The following is a 13,419-nucleotide window of genomic DNA, read 5'->3' as shown; positions in this document are numbered from 1 at the left end:
GGAGGTTGACCCTTTGGCCCCTCCTGTCTCTCTGCGGGCGCATACACCGCATGTTGGCGTGCACCCTGGAGCAGGTTTTCAGACGTTTCCTAGCTCCCCGCGGTCCGAATGGCAGGGTGCGGGTGGCACAGCCTCGCCTGTTGTTAGGCTCCCCACCTCATCACATACGTCACATGGGGTCCTCCCCACGGCGGGCGGAAGCCTTATGCCACAACCATACGCCGATTTGTGGGGGAGGAATGTGGTGTCACCGCCAGACACCACACTTGCTAGGTGGTAGCCTTTAAATCGGCCGCGGTCCGTTAGTATATGTCAGACCCGCGTGTCGCCACTATCACTGATTGCAGACCGAGCAGGTCTAGAGAGACTTCCTAGCACTCGCCCCAGTTGTACAGCCAACTTTGCTAGCAATGGTTCACTGCCTACTTACATTCTCATTTGCCGAGACGATAGTTTAGCATAGCCTTCAGCTACGTCATTTGCTACGACTTAGCAAGGTGCCATTATCAGTTACTATTGATATTGTGAATCATGTACCGTCAAGACTGACGTTCATCATTAATGGATTAAAGTTAAGTATTCCACCAGCTACATCCGTTTTTCTAAATTCGAATTTTCTTGTCCTGTTCCAGACCTCACACCAGCCTGCATGAGCTAAAATGCGTGCTTTTCGGTCTCCTCTAGTAACACGGTGTCGGTTCTCCTGCCAACCCCAACATTTTCCAAAAATAAATACACTGTACAGAACATACATTTTAAACAAATTATAAGCATCAGCTGTATTCACCTCCTCTTAATTTAAAATACATTAAACTCACATTATATCCCCTTGCTAGTTGCGTTACCTGTTCCTCCTTCTGCGTTATTGTGGTGAATGATGAAGTGGGAATCACAGCTGATGCACATCTGGAATTTGAAGAATGAGTCATTCCATTACCTTTCCTGTTCACTTATGAGTAATTTCTACCCAGAATCTGTTAGCAGGAGTTATAAACTGAATAGACAAAAACAGAAACAGAGAGGCAATCATGCAATATCTGTGCAATCAGGTTCTCTTGGTAAATGAAAATAAAAAATGTTATACACACTTAAAAGATTCTTGTCATGCTTCGGGTCATGGTTTCACCACCAATTTAACACCGACCAAAGCTAGGAAATGTAGTTCTCAGAAACTGTCTTCATTTTGTTGTACTGAATAATTTGAAAGACTTGTGATGTAGAATGAAGATCACAGCAGAGCAAGTGTTTATGATAGGTTTTTGAAGTCATTTTTGTCTTACAACAGTTACTTTCCAATTGTCATCTTACTAAATGTTCATATAAAGCTGTGTAAACTGAACCGTTGCAGGTTGGAAATGGACAACATAAGTCCTGTCTAATGTTAAATGGCACATGATCCAGGAACTTCAACAGTACTGCTTGCAAGATAAGGTGGAAGAAGGTATGATCCAGTCACATGATCATCTAGACACAGCTGATATGCAGCCTTCCAATTACACACATTATATTTCTGATAACCGTAGCTGTCCAACAGGTTCTCCTCCACACATGACCGGGGCTGAAAAAGAATCTTTTTAGGAAACTGTGGTTTCTGCACATACTAGTGGAGAAGTATGTACAGAAATGAATTTCAGCAGAATGAAAAACCTGCCCAAGTTGCAAATTTTTTATTTTTTATTAATTTGATGATTAGCTTTCGGCCGGGACTCATTTTAAAATCATCATAAAAAAGGTGAATATGGCCTTCCCGAAGATGTCAAAAATATGCAGTGAACATTTACAGTGCATACAGCATGCTGGAAGTTCATAGAAATGAATTGGTAGCACAAAATCTTGTGGACTAAATGCAATTACACTACATTATATTACAATGGTACATTGCATTACAATGGTAAGGGTGTTGCAGTTTCCAATGCAGACTGTGGCACATGGGGATGCGATTTGTACACCTTCTTCTAAATTTGTGGTACAACACTAGCTTGCACCATCACAACAGTAGTGATACAGCGCCTATATTCAAGAGCAGCTAATAAACACTGGCATAGATGCTGTGCTATGGTGTCTGCACTGTTGGAAATTTTCCCCGATAGTAGCCCTCCAATTACACTTGGATTCATTATAAACAACAACCACATAGGCATATTCTACAAATTTGTCATCACCCGTGCTCAAAAGCAAAGTGCTCTTATGTGAATTACAATTAAATGTGGCAAGCGCTAAGATAATGCAAACTCAAATGACTGGCACTGTTTCTGGCAACTTACAGGCTGAAGGAACTGCATAACAAATGATATGTGAAACAGCGAAGTCAGGTGGCAGACATGTGACATCGGCGTAAGCTACATTCAATGAAAGTTGCAGTGTTGTTTTTCTCGTAACAGGGAAATTGTATATTTTCAGATATCACTTCTTATTTAAAATGGTGCCTTAACATTCTCTATGATTAGCCCACAATATGTGTAGTAAAGGAAATGTAGAAACACCTGTACACACCAAAACTGGACAGGCGCATTTCACACAAAACTGAACATTTTATTTGCAGTCAAATTTTGTTTTAACTATCTTCTTATGCAAACTAATACATGGGTACCACTGTTAAAAACTAAGTGATATTACCACTATAACCTTATCTCACGTATTTCATAAATTGACTAACGTGCGCTTAATATTTGACTTATCCAACCAGCAATTATGAAATGCGTATTCTGGTACTGAATCTAACCTACGAAAGAGAACTCTGCCTGAGACAGCGCAAAGGAATAATGCTGGATCAATATAGTGAGAGGAATAACTAGACTGAAAAGAAACCACATGGATATGACACATGAACTCTGCTAACTGTGGAGGACCTTTGAACTGGTAAAGCAACCTGGACAGTTATACGAGGGCAGTCAATAAGTAACGCAACACATTTTTTTTCTCGGCCAATTTTGGTTGAAAAAACCGGAAATTTCTTGTGGAATATTTTCAAACATTCCTGCTTCGGCTCGTATGGTTTCATTGACTTCCGACAGGTGGCAGCGCTGTACGGAGCTGTTAAAATGGCGTCTGTAACGGATGTGCGTTGCAAACAACGGGCAGTGATCGAGTTTCTTTTGGCGGAAAACCAGGGCATCTCAGATATTCATAGGCGCTTGCAGAATGTCTATGGTGATCTGGTAGTGGACAAAAGCACGATGAGTCGTTGGGCAAAGCGTGTGTCATCATCGCCGCAAGGTCAAGCAAGACTGTCTGATCTCCCGCGTGCGGGCCGGCCGTGCACAGCTGTCACTCCTGCAATGGCGGAGCGTGCGAACACACTCGTTCGAGATGATCGACGGATCACCATCAAACAACTCAGTGCTCAACTTAACATCTCTGTTGGTACTGCTGTCACAATTGTTCACCAGTTGGATATTCAAAGGTTTGTTCCCGCTGGGTCCCTCGTTGTCTAACCGAACACCATAAAGAGCAAAGGAGAACCATCTGTGCGGAATTGCTTGCTCGTCATGTGGCTGAGGGTGACAATTTCTTGTCAAAGATTGTTACAGGCGATGAAACATGGGTTCATCACTTCGAACCTGAAACAAAACGGCAATCAATGGAGTGGCGCCACACCCACTCCCCTACCAAGAAAAAGTTTAAAGCCATACCCTCAGCCGGTAAAGTCATGGTTACAGTCTTCTGGGACGTTGAAGGGGTTATTCTGTTCAATGACCTTCCCCATGGTCAAACGATCAACTCTGAAGTGTATTGTGCTACTCCTCAGAAATTGAAGAAACGACTTCAGCGTGTTCGTAGGCACAAAAATCTGAACGAACTTCTCCTTCTTCATGACAACGCAAGACCTCACACAAGTCTTCGCACCCGAGAGGAGCTCACAAAACTTCAGTGAACTGTTCTTCCTCATGCACCCTACAGCCCCGATCTCGCACCGTCAGATTTCCATATGTTTGGCCCAATGAAGGACGCAATCCGTGGGAGGCACTACGCGGATGATGAAGAAGTTATTGATGCAGTACGACGTTGGCTCCGACATCGACCAGTGGAATGGTACCGTGCAGGCATACAGACCCTCATTTCAAGGTGGCGTAAGGCCGTAGCATTGAATGGAGATTACGTTGAAAAATAGTGTTGTGTAGCTAAAAGATTGGGGAATAACCTGGTGTATTTCAATGCTGAATAAAACAACCCCTGTTTCAGAAAAAAAATGTGTTGCATTACTTATTGAACTGCCCTCGTATATCAAAATCTGTAATAAAGAATGAACAGCAATTTGGAAGTCTTTAGCCTTGGTTGCAAACCATGGACCACAATTCTCGGTAAGGTATACAAAACAATTAGCTGTGCTGTCACTCTCCAAGCAAACCTAGCAGTCTTCATCATTATACCTTATCACAAAAAGAAACTGAGCAAACACTTTGAGCTTATGAGGTACAAATGTACATCACTATTTGCAGCAGATGGTACACTTAATAACTGTTGGCAGCAGAGCATATACACTGAGGTGGCAGAAGTTATGGGATAGTGATATGCACATACATAGATAGCAGTAGTATCGAGTACACACTGTAAAAAAGGACAGTGCATTGACAGCACTGTCATTTGTTCTCAGGTGATTCATGTGAACAGGTTTCTGTCGATATGATTATGGCTGCAAAACAGGAATTAACAGACTCTGAACACAGAATGGTAGTTGGAGCTAGACACATGGAACATTCCATTATTAGGCAGTTCAATATTCCAAGATCCACAACGTCAAGTGTGTGCTAAGCATACAAAATTTTAGGCATTACCTCTCACCATGGACAATGCAGTGGCTGATGGCCTTCACCCAACGACCGAAAGCAGGAGGGTTTGTGAAGAGCTGTTAGTGCCTACAGACAAGCAACACAGTGTGACATCATCATCATCATCATCATCATCATCATCTTGGACAGTTTCCAGCCACTGGCTGTGGTTGTGTCACAGCCAGTGTGACACAACCACAGAAATCAAGATTGGGACACGATTAATGCATCCATTACGAGAGTGCAGCAAAACTGGGCGTTAATGGGCTATGGCAGCAGACGACCAACATGAGTGCTTTTGCTAGTAGCACAACATTGCCTGCAGTGCCTCTCCTTGGCTTGTGACCATATCTGTTGCACCCTAGAAGACTTGAAAACTGTGGCCTTGTCAGATCAGTCTCAGTTTCAGTTGGTAAGAGCTGATTGTGAGGTTTGAGTGTGGTGCAGACCCCACGAAGCCATGGACACAAGTTGTCACTCAGATCACCCAACATAAATCCCACCTAACATCCATGGGACATAATTGAGAGGTCAGCTTGTGCACAAAATCCTGCACTGGCATCACTTACTCAATTATGGATGGCTATAGAGGCAGCATGGCTCAATATTCCTGCAGAGAACTTCCAATGACTTGCTGAGTCCATGCCATGTTGAGTTGCTGCACTACGCCAGGCAAATCGAGGTCCGACACCTCATTAGCAGGCATCCCATGACCTTTGTTACCTCAGTGTTACCTCAGATGTTACAGCTTGCAAACATGCTGAGAACTCAATATGTGTACGCTTGTCTTCAGCCCTTTCATTGCCATTGTTCCTTTAGCACACTTTACTGCTCACTAATGCTTAAATTCCCAGTTAGTAACAAATCCCTCTCCTTGGGTAGCCGTTCAGAATGAGCCAAAAGGTGTAAAAAAAGACACCTATCGCAGATTTACATCAAATTAGCTCAGTTCTTCCACTGGTTGACAATGTGCTACGTTCATAAAGCAAAGAAAGATATTAACACGTCTTGTGACAAAGTTGTGTACCACACTATGATTCGGAGATGGAGGCACTGTCTTTCAAGCTTGCACACCTTGGAGAGCAACTCAAAGTCACAATTTGTCACTCACTTTTCCCATTATGTTGCGAGCTTTGCACAGGCTTTCCTGATATGCTGCTGAACTAATATATCTGGGAGAAAGGATATATCAAAAGCATTAATCAGGACATAAACTCCACATAACTGATATGATTTACTCAGACAGCCCAGAATGAATCTTCCACTATGCAGAACTAGCTCCATTTTGAAACTCCCTGGAAGTTTAAAAATGTGTGCCAGATTGGAAGCTCTCTTACAGTAGGCAATGCTCTCACCAATGCAGCTATTCAGACATGATTTGCAGCCCATTCTCACATTTTCAATTCTGCCAGTACCCCTCTTCTACTTTCCAAACTTCATGTAAGTTCTCCTTATACCTTGTGAGACTAAGACTCCAGACAAAAGGTTATCTTGGAGAAAATGGCTTTGTCATAGCCAAAGGCACTCACACCTAGCTCTCATTGCACATGTGAGCAGATGCAGACAGTGTAGGCTATCCACCAGACGGCTGTGCTCCACACTTCCTGTGCACACGATGTGAGCTGATCACCCACTCCTGCTCAAAGAGCATAGGCAGTGGAGTGCTATCATGTACACTATGGCCAGCCTGCGAGACCACCTGCCTGTTTGACCTACTCTGCCCTCCTGTGCCTATGCCCGCATGGCTGCCCAGTGGTCACGCAAGATGGAACAATATAGTCTAGGTGTTTTTCAGAATTAATCACTCAGTCTGAAGCTGAGTGAGCACTGTTTTAGAAGCTACCCATGTGGGCAACTCCTGAGTCACACCCATATACGAGGGCTATCCACAAAGTACATTATGTTTTGGAATTAAAAATAAAGTATTGGAAATTTTTTTTTATTATATACAGATGAAAGCCACACTTAAATACTACTTTTCTACATAGTTGCCATTTCAATTAAGGCACTTATCATAGCAATGGACGAGCTTGGAAATTCCTTCGTCGTAAAATTCAGCCGCCTGTGCCTTCAACCACGTGGTTACCTCTTCTTGAAGCTGTGCGTCGTCATCAAAACGCTGCATAGCCAACCACTTCTTCATTGCTGGGAATAAGTGGAAGTCGCTCGGTGCCAGGTCGGGACTGTACGGCGGATGAGCAAACAACTCCCACTTAAAAGATTCGAGAACTTCACGAATGGCATTTGCCGTGTGGGCCCGGGCGTTGTCGTGAATCAGCAAGATCTTTGAGCCCAACTTTCCCCTGCGCTTGTTTTGTATTGCTCTTCTGAGGTTGTGCAGAGTTTGGCAATACCTTTGAGAGTTTATTGTAGTGCCTCTTTCCGGGAAATCCACAAAAATCACACCTTTTCTGTCCCAAAAAACAGCCACCATCACCTTCCTTGCCGATATTGTCTGCATGCATTTCTTGGATTTTTGGGGGGAATTTGTGTGCCCCCACTGCATTGACTGCAATTTTGTCTCGCAGTTCACATGCTTAACCCATGTTTCGTCACCAGTAACGATGCGATCGAGTAATTAGTCGCCATCTTTCTCGTAAACGTCCAAAAACGTTAACGCTGCAGCCATTCGCTGATTTTTGTGAATCTCTGTCAAGATTGTTGATATCCATTTTGCACAAAACTTGTGGTAACCAAGCTTTTCGGTAATGATTTCGTGCAACAAACTTTGTGAAATTTGTGGAAAACTCATAGAGAGTTCCGTTATTGTGAAATTACGGTTTTCATTGACTGCGGCATCGACTTTTTCGACAAGTTCGGCAGTCACTATGCTGGGTCTTCCACTTCGCTCTTCGTCGTGAACGTTAGTTCGGCCATTTTTAAATTCTATGACCCATTGATGCATTCCACTTTCAGTGATTACGTTGTCCCCAGACACTTCACAAAGCTGTCGATAGAAATCTATCGGTGTACAGTTTTTTGCAGTCAGAAACCTTATTACAGCACGCACTTCACACTTAGCGGCATTGTCAATTAACGCTGACATTTCAAACTGTCACAGTAACTCAACGGAGTACAGCACGAACCTCTCACTAGCACAGCAGGACGCCGACTGAGCGGCGGAATGCCATGACACCAAGATGGCCGCACTAGCCCCGCCCCTAACGGACATAAACGAAAACGTAATGTACTTTCTGAATAGCCCTCGCAGCTCAGTCGGTAACAGCATTGTCTGCAATAGCAAGGTTCTGGGTTCTGAGTTCTAGTCCCCGTCAAGCAATTTCCCACCTGACACTGCCGTTAAACCAAACTCTCTCTTTTTAGTTTTACTTTCTAAATATACTTTTTCAGATGTGTAGCAGTAGTCTCTGCGGAGTTGTTAATGCAAAAATGGAAGCGTGCGACAGTGGTGTAATTGAGAACACTGCTCACTGAAGCCAGAGGTTCTGGGTGACAGGCCCAGTCGAGCACAAAGTTTTAGCTTTTAACAAATATATTACTTGTAATACATACTCTGCAGACAGAGAAGCACATTATCTTGTACCAGCATAGAAGTGACATGTAACTGGTCATGTGCACTTTCTGCTTTCAGTTACCCGATTTTGCCACGATTCCATGAAAAGGAACTTTCCATCAGACAGAACGCATATCCACCGTACCTGTGACATGCGCAATGCTTCAGCTATCACACCAGATTATATTCGTTCCTATTCCTGCTTTTGTGACAATGTGAGCTTTAAGTCTGATTAGTATGGCGAGCCAACTGACACACCAAGTGGGTTCGCACAAAATATGCAACAAACCAAATGAAGACGTAAGTAGAAAATGCAGCTTTTCGTGTTCACTCCCAATATGCATAAAAATCAAACTATATGGATGTATAGAAAAATGAAGTAATAGTTCTCATTGCACATTTATTCTCAAATTACACGACTGTGACATTAAACTACACTACTGCATTCCATACTACAGAATTTTAAACAAAAGAAGATTATCTACTATGAGCTTCTTGGTGAAAAGAAAATACTAAGCAAGATCAAACAAACGATGAGCAGTAGCTGCCAATAGTCTCAGAAGACAGAACATGTCACATGACTCAGTATGCTAAAAGTGTCACAGAAATTTTTTTTTTGCCAAAGTGTTCCAGGCAGAAAGAAAATATTTTATAGATTGCACCTGAAATACTAACTACGCTTACCTTTTAATTTCCACGTCATAATTCACTACTTCTCTATGTATCAAACTCCTTACATCTGATAGATGGGTACATGCAGACGTGCTTGTTATTTGTACCATATTTGTTTCAATGTTTTCAAAAGAACCTGTAAAAGATATTTTTATAAGTGACCAAATATTACAGCAGGGGATCAAAGTTATATCTGTGATTCTTGAGTTTCTCCTGACGTATTTGATAATCAAAATATCCACGGGTGTACTGCCGGCCTACAGTGTCCAACGGGCACAATATTTCGGCGATCATACATGTCGCCATCATCATGTGAACTGAAAGACTGAGCTCCTGTGAACGTGCTGGCATGGAGATACGTACGCTATGGCTGCTCAGAGGGAACTGGGTTCGGTCGCGGCGGCGGCAGATTTTAATGTTGGGTTAATCAAGAGTAAATCGAGCAAATGTATAGTTGTGACGACCACGGTGGACAGAGACATCACTCCGACGTCATCTCAGACGCCATCGCAATCTGTTCCACCGCGCGACCGTGGCGCAGGGCGCGGACAGCGGAGGGAGCACGCCGCGGGCGGAGGGTATTTAAATCTGCCGCCGCTGTGACCGAAGCCAGTTCCCTCTGAGAAGCCATAGCGTACAGATCTCCGTACCGGCACGTTCACAGGAGCTCAGTCCGTCAGTTCACCTGATGATGGTGACATGTATGATCGCCGAAATATTGTGCCCGTTGGACACTGTAGACCGGCAGTACACCCATGAATATTTTGATTAAAGTTATATCTAGTTATAATGCAAGAAAATTTTCCAGTACTCAGAATGAGGAGCCACTGTGGAACTTAAAGGTGAGAAGAGTGACAAAATACTTGAAAAAGGTAATAAAATATATGAAATGTGTGATTAAAAGGTGACAAATAGATAATGCACAAACAAATTGTTTTCATTTTTGACAATCCCCTAGCAAAAAGGCCAGTTAAGACCACAATAAATGAGTCTATTATGATCATAGATGGGGTAGTGCCCTTTTTTCCTTCATACAAATTGATTAATATTTCCCTGGGTATTGGTAATTTGATATTAGTAATCTTAAGTCACAAACAAAATCTACATCACATTTTTACAACTAATGGCAGTCTACACTTCAATGCCGGAAAAAGATCAACAAAATATTTTTAATTGCTGCTTCTTAGGAATCTTAGTAAAAAATGAAGCAAGCATACTAGATTTTCTTTTCTCAAGATTTGTTGCATGGATTTATGCACCCTCAATCATACCCTGGGCCAGTTTTGATGCCTTTAAATTCTTATTAGGGTGCTTTCTGCAGTTTAGCTTAAGTTTGAGCTTGGGAGAAGTTCTTCTCCTGCCTCTTACACAGCAACTGTCCCATAGTCACTTTATTTTTCCTTGTTATTCATCTTTTTAATCTTCTGTTCAATATGCTTTTGGTTATGTTCCTCTTTTTGCTTTTCTTCTAATTCACATTTCCTTTTCCTTTCACATTCTTCCTTATAAGCAGTATAGTTTGCATGTGACTGTTGTCCATACCTAATGAGCTGTGACTCAACTGATACGGAAAGAAAATGGCAGTATTGTAGCAAAGAATGCCTCACAGCCAGAGCCAGTCTAAGGTCCAAGTGACACAAGCTGCCATTTGAGCAATCAAGCTGAGAGGGGCACTAGTGGTGCCTAAGTGCAACATTTTTTTTTCCCCCAGTGCCTATCACAATTAGTAGTGAGAACCAATTAAGTTGGATGTGTATGAGAGAAAAGGAAGGGTAAAGAGGAGGAAGTGGAGGAGGAGGAGGGGGTGGGGGGGGTGGGGGGTGGGGTGGGGGATGATGCCACAGCGTAAGTTGCTCGTGTGGAAAAATGTTCTTGAACTCGCCCTACTCACCGTCAAAACATTGTTTAAAAATCTTTCGGTCATTGCTGCCTTCTCTTCTCCTAAAGTATGCTTTGAAATGGAATATCTTCTCTCTTTGCCCACATTTTCATTGGACAATGTAAGAGAAGCCTTCAAAAGTTTGGAAACATTCGGATACTTTAACTCTGTGGATGATGAGTCTCTTTTTTTTAAATGTGCTGCTGCTAATAATTGTCAATACCTTTGATATTCAAAGCTGAATCATCCTTTTTGAACTGTTGAACTTTCTGCTCATGTAATAAGTAATCCTGCCAGATATCGAACGGCATCATTTTTGCAACCTTTAATGAGTCAATACAGCTTCTGCTTCTTTCTTTCATGTCTAAAAACCTAAAAATTATGAGAGGTGCACTTGTGAGCATGTCTTTTTCATCACATGTTTGCAAGCTGCGATGTAATGTTTCTGCATGTTATTTAGAAACCACAACTTGTCACATTCTCCCATTTTACTAAGTTCTTCAGTCACTTGACTGCTAACAACTAGTTGTTCAAGAGGAAGCATGTTATCCAATGTAAAGAGTTCTTTACGAAGAAATTCAGAAATACTCTCAATTTTTCTCAAAGCATAAATCTTCAAAACCCAAGTCAAAACAGCTGGCAGTATGTTTTCTATTTCTGTATGCAAGTTGTGACTCAAAGATGTTTAGTTTTGAAAATGCTGTGTGAACTTATTGAATAGTTCTGCAGATGAAATTATAAAATGAAGTTCTGCTTTCATTGGAGGTTCTTTTTAAAACAGTCACAACGGCACAGTGGCATTAGGACTGAACAGTAAAAAATACTTTTTTAGGGACATCTACTTCTGAAAGTAACACCAATACCTACACAGTGTTCAAAAATACTGCTGGCTGAAGGTCCTAAAGAGCTGCCTAGTGGTTGAATGCCTCAAAAACTTGTTAGGTGATATGTTAAACTTCGACAGAATTCCTTCAAATTCTTCACAGCAAACAGATCAACCATCAAAATAATGGCGAATACTGACCAGAAATTTGGATGCTTCTTCATCTAAGCGCTCCAAAGCCTTTACATGGGCATTATTCATTGTATTAATGTTTCAAGTTCTGATGTTCAGAAGTTGTATGCCTTGTGTCTCCTGGACATCACTACCTAAAAGACTAAACACTTCTTTTTACTGACATTAGGTCCACCTGATCCCAGCATAAGGCATTTATTTAGGGACAAGTTGGGTTCAGAAAGTGCTTCACGTAGATTCTGATGTAACATCTTACCATCTACTTTGCCAATAAAGAAAGTTCTTAGATGATGCATTGTTATGCAACACTTATTCTCTGACCAAAATACAATGGTTCTTTTCAATTCTGTTTTATCTTTAACACTGGTCATTTCATCAAAACTCAATGTGTATTATGATGAACATGCTGCTTCTAATATATGTTCCTGGAAATACAGCGCCAGATCATCAGTTACAGGGTATCTCATTTTCTTAGACAAAAACTGGAAAATGTTTAGGAACACTATCAGGGAATATCTTAAAAACATTACAAATATCATTGGACAAATCCACAGAAATTACTCATTTCACTGTCCTAATCAATTCAGCAATGGTGTAACTATCCTCGGGACTTTACATCCGTATTGTTAGCACATGTAATGAACTTTAAAGTTGTGTTTGATCCCAGTGTCCTAAATGTAACTGATGTGGTCCACACTTAATTTCAAAGTTACAGTTATGCTTTGTTGAAAGTAAGTGATTAAACATAGTCTGAAAACCTTTTGTCTCCAAATTAAGAGAGCAAGAACACAATGCAAAACAGTTCACGTCCACTAACTCCCCTCCTTACAAAGACTTTACTTTTCAAACTGCCTGTCTTTACAAGCCAGTCGCTACAGAATTTGTATTTTCTCATCTTAAAAAGCTTATTTTCACAATTGGTAATAGTATCACAGCAGTAGTTTTGCTATTACGGCAAAATTAGAATCTGGAACAAAAATAGAACCAGTTGTAATAGAGGAATATTTGACACTAATAGCAGATGTGCAAACTATAACAAATTGCTAAAAAATAAAAAAGGAACAATGTATCTCAAGTTTCAGAAGCCCCTCTGGTTAGATTTTATCAACTTGGAGCATTCCAAAAAGCTAAATGAACGAACAGTGATGCACAAACTTAGAAAAAAAAAAAGTAAATAACTTTTCTTGCTATTGGAGCAAAAGCTGATTGAAGAAGGTGAGAAAAATTTTAAAAAGTGACAAAGATGACTCACTCCTCACCCTGAGTACTGTAGTCTTTAAACACTGTCTTTTTATCTACACATCAACAATAACGAACATGCTACAAGCTTGAAAACACAGAAGCCCTTGCAAAAATTTGTTGCTGTCACCATACATAATGCAACATGAAAAATTTTATATAAAAATGTAGCTTTCACTGGTATGCTTTTTGCCTATGAGTAAATAAATAGAGTGAAAAGAAAGAAATATCGTAGGTGATGTAGGCTAAGGTAACTAAATCTAAGGTGAACACAGAAGCATAAGGTGTTGCTAAACTCAGGATAAAAAACAACAGACAATACTTAAATGTC

At 41.3% G+C, this 13,419-nt stretch overlaps 1 protein-coding gene across 5 annotated transcripts in view; it reads right to left on the bottom strand.

Annotated features, from left to right (window-relative positions):
- LOC124555281 (crossover junction endonuclease MUS81) overlaps window positions 1–13,419 on the bottom strand; it is a 203,026-nt gene that overhangs the window by 108,775 nt on the left and 80,832 nt on the right. For 4 of the 5 annotated variants that reach the window (XR_006968530.1, XM_047129153.1, XM_047129156.1 and 1 more), the window contains exons 5-6: window positions 8,968–9,091; window positions 819–906 (exon numbers count right to left, since the gene is read on the bottom strand). Coding sequence is in view for 4 of the 5 variants with exons in the window: in XM_047129153.1 (XP_046985109.1) it covers window positions 819–906; window positions 8,968–9,091 (212 nt within the window). In the remaining variant the exon portion in view is untranslated. The remainder of the gene's footprint in view (window positions 1–818; window positions 907–8,967; window positions 9,092–13,419) is intronic. The other variant, XM_047129154.1, reaches the window with a different exon arrangement.

The sequence above is a fragment of the Schistocerca americana genome, chromosome X (genome assembly GCF_021461395.2).
Source record: "Schistocerca americana isolate TAMUIC-IGC-003095 chromosome X, iqSchAmer2.1, whole genome shotgun sequence".
In the NCBI taxonomy this organism is placed as follows: Eukaryota; Metazoa; Arthropoda; class Insecta; order Orthoptera; family Acrididae; genus Schistocerca; species Schistocerca americana.
This window is presented reverse-complemented; position numbering and strand designations above follow the sequence as displayed.